The following is a 10557-nucleotide window of genomic DNA, read 5'->3' on the forward strand; positions in this document are numbered from 1 at the left end:
ATCAACACTCACGACTGCTTGGGGTCATCTACGGCCTGATAGACGGCACCCAAAATCATGCGATTGTCCAATCAGATTATTTGTCTACGAACTAGAGTCCACTCTCAGTCTCTCACTGACTAAGAATGCAAAATGATGCGTGATCTGTGAAATTTATTGAAGAAACACAAATCCAACGACAAACATGATCTATAGGGTGTTTTCTTTGAGATATCAGTGACGGCAAATAATGGAGAAATCACCAAATTATGAAACAGAGCGATGGAAGGTACAGATTAAAAAGTTGCAATTTACGCTACTGTCATTCAATGTTTATCTGTAGCAGCCTCTGTTGTCCACACAGCATCTGTACTTCTTAAGGCTTATTCTTAGTCAGTGGGAGTGGTCTATTATGTAGACACATAATCTGATTGGACAATCGCATGATTTTGGGTGTCGTCTATCAGGCTGTAGACGACCCCACGTCATCATAAGTGTTGATAACGCGTAACACGCTCATAGAGGTGCGCGTATGTATCGCATTGTATGCGTAGACGCACAGCGGAATACTCACACGCGCTAGCAGTACCTGCAACAAAAGATGTGAAGTTGTAAACAAGTTTCGTTCATTATAGAAAAAAGGGCGTTTTTATGACGTTAACTTAATTTTTGCTTTAAAAAATAGTTTGCAGTTATTAAAATAAGATTTAACTGACTATAAGAATGAGAATAAACGATAGGAATTTTTATTTTGACTATCCTCTATATGTACCTATGATAGACGACAGCAGGCAGGTCCAATATTTTTATCGTAGTATGGGACCTGCCTGTCGTCTATCACACGGTAGAGGAAAGTCAAAATAAAATTATTCTCTAATTGTTGTACAGCCCAACATGTGCACTCATTGTGTAGAAATCAATGGGGACCTGCTGTGGGAAATATTGACAGTAAAGTGAAAATTGCAACTTTGAATCTGTACCTTCCATCGTTCACCTTTACTTTTACTCACTTTTTATACAACTACCTTATTTGTGCTAACTGTATCGGTTGGGTGCTATTGGTTGCTTTTTTGGAAGTTTAAATTACGCTACTTGAGACTCCTTTACCGCGGCTGGCGAGCCAATGTGCCGCACCATGGCGCTGAAAAGTTTTTAACAACACTGGATTTAAAATCTCATTTGTTGAAATTGGTTTAGAATTAAAGAAATGGTGATCAGAAACCTAAGGCAGAAACTACTGTAAAAGACAATATTTTCGCGAGAAGATATTTTCGCGATTTTGAAGATTTTGTCAATTGCGCGAGAATTAAATTTCACGGTTTTGATATTGATACAATAGAAACCTAATGCTAAAATTAATTTTTGCTAGTTTTTATTTTCGCGATTTTATGTCCACTCGCGAAATTCGCGAAAATAAAAACCTCGCGAAAATTTCCACTTTTACAGTAACTCTGTGTTCTAATTAATGAAAGCACAATGCTAGTTCTATATACTAGTTCTATATAAACTGCTCCAAAAAAGAAACTTACCAGGTAAGAAATTTGTCTGTCAAATTCAAACGACAAATTGTGTTACACTAAATGGGATATGAGTGGAAGCAGTGTTAATTGACGCAAAGTTTTACACCTCATTTGTTGCAAACGGATGAGTATTTTGAAGTTATGCTTATTTAACCGAACCTATCCACTGGAATGAAAGTTGCACTCATACCACTTTCAGATGGTTGGCAGTATACAGGTGTAATCAGTGCTCTCCTCTTCTTAACATCCTTTCATGTGTCTGTTTATTGTGTGAATTCATTGGGGCGGACCTGCAACTTTCAAATTTGATAGTAGGCTTGTTCAAATGAGCATAACTTCAAAAGTTTTGATCTGTTTGCGACAAATGAGGTGTCAAACTCGCAGTAAATGTACACCGCTTCCACTCATATGCTATTCAGTATAATACGATTTGTCGTTTGAACTTGACAGACGAATTTCTTACCTGGTAAGTTACTTTTTGGGACCAGTTTATATAACATGCTAATCAATGGAAAGCACAGCACTAGTTCTCTTGTTCAAGACCACTTTGTGTACAAACCAATAGGGGGTGGGTGAAATTGAGGAAACTGCAGCTATTGAATTTGCATCTTCAGGATTTTGAATCATCATGTAGTTTGTACAATTTCAACGAATGAGGTCTTAAATTCGCGGTAACAGATGCAGCTATTGGCTGCTTGTTCTGTCTTTGTTTCGAAATTACAGGGAGTGAACAATGAACATAACTGGTACCTGTCTCTTTTGCAGACTATAGTCATGCCCTGTAAAATAATTGGAATTTACTAATTTTAAGTAAAAATATGGTTACATGTCAAAGAGACTACACCAGTCCAGACTTAACCATGTTAGTGTGTCACTCATGGAGCACAAAATAGTGTAACGCTGGATTTTGTGTACTATTTCTCTCTCCAATGTTGTGTGACAAACCAACATGGAGGATTTACTGGTCATAGCGTGACACACAGGACAATTCTGCGCCAGGACTCGTATGTACGTCCGTATGCACAAAACAAGTCGGACTAGGTCTAACTTTCGACTTGGTCCAACTATTGAGGTTAGACTTAGGAAGGGATCCCTTAAATTTTTTCTTTTCATCATGTACTGATTGTACTCCTAAAATTCCAAACATTAAACTACAGCTATCTATTAAAGGTAACCTGATCGACAATCTCATCCCCCACTTTACCTCATCAAAATGCTGCTTTTGGTATCAGATGAAAGGCCATGTATTTTTCTCATAAACATATTGAAATTTGGCATTCCAAATCGGTATTTTTCCGATGAAATCATCAAAAAACTGTCAAATTAGTCTCAAATACATGTATGGTATACCATATTTGAGACTAATTAGGCAGTTTTTTGATGATATCTTCGGAAATACACTGAGTTGGAACTTCTAATTTCAATATGTTTATGAGAAAAATATGGCCTTTCACTTGAAATCAATATATTACATGATGATGATGATGATTATCATTAATAAAAACACTGTATACTACCAATATCACGCTGTATAAATGTCGGTAATTCCATTAGAATTAGTCACATTTACAAAAAACATTTACACGTTCTTTTTGCATGAGTGCTTGAAAGGGATGACATGTTATGTTATACGTAACTTTTAAAGAATTTGATTTTCCAAATATATCAGGTCACCTTCCTTTAAGCTACATGTACATGTATACCCTTGAAAGGATAGAATACGGTATGTAGATACCAGAAAGTTCCTTCTCCATAGAACTAATCTCCATAGTTAAACCAGATCTAAAGTTAGCCAGTCTAACTTGTTTTGTGCATATAGACCTTTGGGTCTAAAGGGTTTAGCCAGAATCCAAAAACTGCTCATCCACAGACCTAATGGCTGTTAATTCTGCAGAAGAACTTGTGCTCTATGCAGTACATGACAACCCACAGCCAATCACTTTTGCAATATCAAAATGATAACAGTGCTCATCACTGTTCACGATCACCAGTCCAAAGTATGGAAGGACAGGTTGCTGGCTAAGTCCTTGGGTCTATTTTCTTTGGTACATCTATAACAGTTTGTACATACACAATGTTCGGTGCGGTGTCACAAATGTTGATTGCTCAAGGCATTCATGATCACATTGCGTTATTCCAGTTGAAATCCATACACCCCAGGGATTGCCTTTTGAGGAGAGCTAGAGCAATCACTCTCTACTGCTCTCCTTAAATCTGATATAGGAGAGTGATTTTTAGCTCTCCCTAGTTGACCATTCTCTCCTTACATTGTAAATGCTCTAAACAGCTCTCCTTGAAGGTTCCAGAAGAGCTATTTAATGCTCTCCTGCAAATTCCAAAAGACAATCCCTGATACCCCCTATATGGAAGATATGACCTTAATCTTCCAAACATGGAGTGAGAATTTCAAATGGGGTTTAAATACCTGAATGGGCGATTCCATTTGAAATCTACATCCCTGTGTGGGAGATTCAGGTTATGTATTCCGTAGGGGGTATATGGATTTATGACTGGAATAAGAGCCCTTTTAAACTGGAATAGTCCAGTTCAGCCACAATTCAAAATACAGGGTGTCCCTAAGGGCTCATATTGAAATTCCCATACACAGGAAGGTGTGCGCCATCCTGCAGCTTTCCTGTGCTAGCCTTCTTTTGTTAAAATCCTGGGCAGGGTGTATCACTGATGCATATAATCCATCCGTTTTATGACCGAGCTTTCCTGAGGCGCGCGCTTAGTGAGGGGAATCCTGCCTTCTTTCTGTGTGAAAACGTGGTAGGGTATTTCAATATGAGCCCTAAAAAACCCTCATTGTGCACTCTTTTTCTCTGATTTTTGAAATGCTGATCAAATATATTTTGGTATGTAAAGAAGGGCACAATGAGGGTTCTGTTTTTTGGATGCCCTTACATTAGTACAATGTAACATGCAGAATCCAAATTGGTTGAATTGGTAAAAATGTACAAAAGTTGACATTAAGTACTTTCATCTACATACAATGTAAACTGTGCACAAAAAGTATCAAGTTACATTCAATTTGTGACAAAATTAACACTCAATATTCAATTCTATGGAGAAATAAATTGTGCAAAGTTGTGGAAAACGCACAACCTTGCATGTACTTAAGGGGGTACTACACCCCTGGTCAATTTTGTGCCTATTTTTGCATTTTCCTCAAAAATTATAGCGCATTGGTGACAGGTAAGAAATGTATATTATAGGGGCAAAGACAACAACTACTGCACTGAAAATTCAGCAACTCAAGGCAAGTAGTTATTGATTTATTGATTAAATATTGGTTTTCCTCATTTTTGACTGTAACTCCACAACTGTTGTCTGTGCTGAAATAAAATTTCCAGTGCAGTAGTTGCAGTCCTTGCCCCTATAATATACATATTTTACTTGTCACCAATGCGCTATAATTTTTGAGAAAAATGCAAAAATAGGCACAAAATTGGGCAGGGGTGTAGTACCCCCTTAATGAAAATACCAATCACGGTGACGAGTTGGATTCACTTCTGTCTTAGGCACACATCGGCGTTCATGACACAGTGTGTGGAGAATCATGTTCATTCAAATGAAATTTTTACGAAAGTGTTAAAGGGAATCTGTACCATAAACTAATCAATGGCTATATAGTTGCAGCAATAATAAAAACGACAAACAGTAAAATTTAAGTCCCAAGCTTATATACGTCCAAATAAAGAAGAAATTCTTAATTCCTTACGACGATTAGCGGTGAGTTTGCGGTCCATGGTGGCTGCCATATTGATACCCGATGTATTTTTATTACGCTGTAACGGTACCCCGATTTTGAAACCAGCGAAATCCGTCCCACGAGCCTCGTCCCTCGTGAACTTTGGTGACACTGGCTTAATACTACCAAAGTTCAGATTCAACATTCGTTCAAAAGAAAACGCGACAATTTCTACCCATAAAACTACAGAAGAACATAAAAAAATGTATTTTAAGTAATATTTATGATCAACAATGTCTTTTGAGAACGAAAAGTAAAAACAGCACTAAAACCAAAATTCGCTGTAGGGTCGCGAATGCCATACAGCAACACACGCTTCGCCGTGGGTCTGTGTGAAAGGTTACACTACCGTTTGTGGCAGAAAGGATTCACAAGCAGCTATCATGGCGGCTCCTTGAATCGCAGAAACGAAGGATTAAAAGTGCTTTTTCTTTGTTAGGAATATTCCGAAATTCATAGAGCGTCTGGTATGTTTAATTTAGGGGTATATAACTATATTAGCCATTGATTAGTTTATGGTACAAATTTCCTTTAATTTCGACATGAAATTGTCACCTATTTAAGTCTTAATGATACTTTTTTATACACAGTTTATATAGAATTCATTCCTTTGGCTTGTAATAGATCTCTGAGGGTTTAAACTGTAGTGCACGAATCATAACAATATTAGCAAATGCTAGAAAGTAGTGAAACCAGTCCACCTTCTTCACTCCTGATATAGTCCCTTCCTTGGCACCGATTGCCCCCGCTGCAAGAAAGACGAGCGCCCCCAACATCCCAAATGGATTGCTGTGTAGAAAACTGAATAAACCGATTGAGATGACGGCGGCACCGCTGACTCCTGTCGCAAGCGTTGCTTCAATGTTATCGGTAAATGCACGGAAGACCTTGGACATGACAACCAGAGAGAGGGCGCACCCCATGTGCGTTGCAGAAAAGAATGGACTGTCGATGTGTCGGTGTAGTCCGCTCGCAAGCATGGACATACCTAGTACGCTTGCGTACCACGCAAATGTCTTATGCCAGTAGATGAGAGTCGGTGAAGGCTCAGCCCGACTGAAACGGTAACTACCGACTGTTGCAGCGATGCCGATGCTTAAGAAGCCAAGTGATGCGACTAAATTTTTATCTACGAGACTCATGGCGCCACCAAATGCTGAAATGGCTAGGACAAAATCGGAAACGGCTGTACTCATTTCTGCCATGGTAATGTGTGTTCCGCTGGTCTAGCTGCTGTTAACTGTTTACCTGGTGAAAGGAAAAATGACAAAGAATTTTAATTTGAAACTGGGTTTCTTCATAGCATGACATTGACACATACGTAAAAGTATACTCTTGAAGAAATTCATTAGGTTTGTGTGATACAATCATAATGTTCTTCTTGTCAAAACCAAATCATATAATCAGACCTTCGTTTTTAAGGAGCTCGATTGCACCAGAGCTCCTACAGCTCTCCTTAACAACATTCCAGGAGTATGATTTACTGAGCTCCTCACTACTTGAATCCCCATGTTTAAAATACAGATATATTGAGCTCCTTGTTGAGCACCTTAGTAAACTCAGCAGAGTGATTAACAGAGCTCCTGCAATTTTTCAAAAATGAAGGCCTGATAATATAACCCGATAGTTTTGTTTCGTCAGAATGAGAATTTCTGTAGGATGCAATGACAAATTCAACCTCTGTTTTGTTTCAAATTAAAATAAAAGAAAACTTGGGCGACTTGTACATGAGGGAGGTTATCATCAAAAATGATTAAGACAAAGTATCTCAAAGCCCCGCTACATTCCCAACACGTAAGGCCCTTGAAACTCAATGCTGAGTTTAGCGTTCGGGGGCCTGCGTCTGAGATAAGACACTTTGTCTCAGGTACAAACGGCCTACATTGTATACCATGCTATACCACAGTTAAGGACAGGCAATTCACAAGCGTTGTCGCCGGCCAAGTCTTACTACGATCGTGTAATGAGAAGAGACCACAGAGTCCTACATATAGAGGTCTGAGGAAGAGACGGTCCGAATTCTTTGATTTATTAATTTATATTGGGAATCACATTTTTGTACCGCTCACAAAACAAAGAGTATAAGTCCGCCCACAGCTGTCAATCATTCTAATGAAAAATAAAACAAGCTCTGGCAAAATTAGCAATGACGTAGTCTTAACGAAGATTGATTTACTCAATTAATACCATGTTTACATAATCTCAGAGCATTTTATGACCACTCGATAACAGAAAACACCCCTGCCCAATTTTGTGCCTATTTTTGCATTTCTCTAAAAATTATTATAGAGCATTGGTGACAAGTAAGATATGTATAGGGCAAGGACTACAACTACACTGGAAATTTTATTTCAGCACAGACAACAGTTGTGGAGTTACAGTCAAAAATGAGGGAAAACCAATATTTGATCAATAAATCAAAAACTACTTGCCTTGAGTTGCTGAATTTTTAGTGCAGTAGTTGTAGTCCTTGCCCTATATACATATCTTACTTGTCACCAATGCGCTATAATTTTTGAGAAATACGCAAAAATAAGCAAAAAATTGGATAGGGGTGTAGTACCCCCTTAAACCCATCCTAGATCTGGTTTTAATCATAGCAGTTCTGTAATGAAGTACACACTATGGTTTTGTTTACAAAAAAAAGGCGATCCTGACTTTTAGACCACCCACGCTATATAGGGCTCAAATAATACTATTTCATCATGGTTTAATATTCTAACAAGCTTAAACTAAAAGTTTCATCTAAGGAGTCAAGCTTTAAACTATAAGCAAAAATATCCAACAAGCTAAAAACAATTTTTACCCGTTTTTTTAACAATCTAAAACCAATTTTTTGAAAAGAAGCTTAAAACATCAATTTTTTCATCGTAAAAATCATCTAAAAAAATCCTTAAAAATACAGTGACCTACCGTACCTAATATTACTAATCTATGTTTCCGATGATATCCAAGAAGCTAAAATATTGTGAAAGAGGGCAGGGCTTTGAGTAACAAGGGAAATTACAGGGTAAAATCAAGCGCTTGTGCTACGCGAAAACTTCGGAGCTGGCATCACCGGTTTTGTGCAGCTCTTTTTACGTCAAAAATAGATATAAATTAAAACATGAATTTTGGAACAAAGCTTGTTCGATGGAATAAAAGGTATGTTTGTACTTTTTGTAGTAGTTGAAAACATGTTTAACCTTGTTGCAAAAGTTTAATATGATAAATTGGCAATATGATAAATTTGTACCTTATATAGCTCGGGTGGTCAAAGTCAGGATCGCCAAAAAAACAATAAAAAGAAGAACTTGCGGTCGATTTTCTGGTTCTGGTTCTGGTAAGCCGACGTTGTGCTAAAAGCATATTGAACCTTTTCTAGTGTCATTCGCAGCTATAGCTAAAATAATAGTTTGATAATAAAATGAAAATGAAATGCTACTGACTGACTACTGACATCATTTTTACTAGACTCGCTGAGTCTCATGGACGCCGTTCCTATGTCCATCAGACTCGTATTTCCCATTTTGGATGTCAATGGAAAATACACACATAACGATTTGCGCCGGTTAGAAACTTGAAAAAAAATCTTTAAAATTTTATCAATGTATATAAAAGTGGTACCAACCTTATTGTGCTTGCTAATTTAAGACTCGGTTGAAACAAAATTAAGGATCGAATGCATTTTAGTGTCCAAAAGGCAAAATTATCGTCAAAGTTCTGCGAAATCGGCACCCTAGCGAAGGGTTCAGAATTCGAATCGGGAACCAAAATATCCGATCTTTGCGATCAAAAACACAAAATTACAAATTTAAACATACTATTGGCAAAAGACATTATTACCAAACAATATAGAATAGAAAATTTGACATCATTTTCTCAAAATATTGAAAAAATTTGCTCACTAGACATCGAAAAAGTACGCAATCCAATTCCCGTTCAAACGCGTGGGAAACTGAAAGTGCGATAATCGTGACTAATTTTTACTGTCAAGACAAGTGCAGTAAATGACTATAAGGTCGTGCGCTATGAATTGGGGGCCAAATGCGTTACATACTAAAAAATTCAACAATTTACATGTTTTTGTACTTAAACTGGTCTAATTCATATTCTGTTCATCAAAACCCTATAAAATTATATATCACTGTAAAGCTTAGAGCACTAGGAATACACACATACAAACATTTGGTCAATATACAGGGTGCCACAAATGTCATATAGGGTGGAAAAGTTCAATTTTGGTTCAAAAAGTATACAATTTTGTTCCTCTCTTATTTACTAACATAAACACCTGGTCTGTTAAAACCTTTTTATGTGTGCTAATAACATTGTAGACTTTCAAAAAAAGCAAACTTGTAATGATGAATTATGTTGCCTAACTGAGATACAGGGTGTTCAAAAGTCGTACAAAATTTTTATAATTTTTATTATATTTTCAATCAAAACTTTTTTTCCTTTTTGCCCTACACAAAAACCAATGGCATATTTGAATTCCTCATCAAATTTCCTTCTAAGAAATGATAACTTTTACAGAAGTAGGGTAGCGTATTCAAGAAATATGACATTCAGAACATTTTGGAGCATAAATGCATGCTTAGTACAGTAACGTATAGGAAAAGCCTAGAACCCATGACACAGAATGCAGCACATTTACAACAAATTAAACTAGTTTAAAGTAAAATTGGTCACATTACCTACTAGACATAAATACCAAAACAATGGTACATAATCCATCTCAATACCTTGCTGAGTTATGAAGTTACAGTAAAAATATATTTGAGAGTCACCAAAAAACAATATTCCCTATACTTTAACACATGCCTCATCCGTAGGCTCCTCATCCGTAGGCTCCGCCACCCCTGACTTAACATCCTTTGATTGGCAATATCTCACAAAGTACAAATAGTATGAAAGTTTTACCTTCCACAATTTTTAGCCAGATAAATTAGCAAGAAAATAAGACCAAAACCAGTTCAGTACACCTATCCATTCTTGAGATCAGTGACAAAATGTTTGGGAAAAAATTAAAAAATGTAACACCGCCACCTTTTCCTATACCCCAATTCATGGCGCATGACCATAAATGACTCAAAAATGAGTAAATCACTGCGGATACAATCAGCCTCAAAAGCTCAATCAATTTATAAATTACAGTTACATACTTACTCTAGACTATAGCTTCTTTTCAATTGCTCTTAATAAAACCTTCATCAGACAACGTATGACAGTGCTTGCTTCTACTTTATTCGTGCAAAACATCAAAATTTCTATTTATATTACAGGCTTTATGTATGGGGTCAAAGTTAAAAGACCTCGACTTAG

At 37.0% G+C, this 10557-nt stretch overlaps 1 protein-coding gene across 1 annotated transcript; it reads right to left on the bottom strand.

The window, feature by feature from the left end:
* Positions 1–5625: 5625 nt before the first annotated feature.
* LOC140136453 (uncharacterized) lies at positions 5626–10543 on the bottom strand. The gene is made up of 2 exons (XM_072158178.1): positions 10402–10543; positions 5626–6501 (listed from the first exon to the last, which is right to left on the bottom strand). The coding sequence occupies exon 2, from the start codon at positions 6456–6458 to the stop codon at positions 5856–5858; it is 603 nt and encodes a 200-aa protein (XP_072014279.1). The 5' UTR covers positions 6459–6501; positions 10402–10543; the 3' UTR covers positions 5626–5855.
* Between the last annotated feature and the right edge of the window lie 14 nt (positions 10544–10557).

Source organism: Amphiura filiformis, chromosome 2, assembly GCF_039555335.1.
Source record: "Amphiura filiformis chromosome 2, Afil_fr2py, whole genome shotgun sequence".
Taxonomy (NCBI): domain Eukaryota; kingdom Metazoa; phylum Echinodermata; class Ophiuroidea; order Amphilepidida; family Amphiuridae; genus Amphiura; species Amphiura filiformis.

What these genes read in the sequence shown, in the direction of transcription:
- LOC140136453 (XM_072158178.1), bottom strand. Translation starts at nt 6,458, where the DNA reads ATGGCAGAAATGAGTACAGCCGTTTCCGATTTTGTCCTAGCCATTTCA.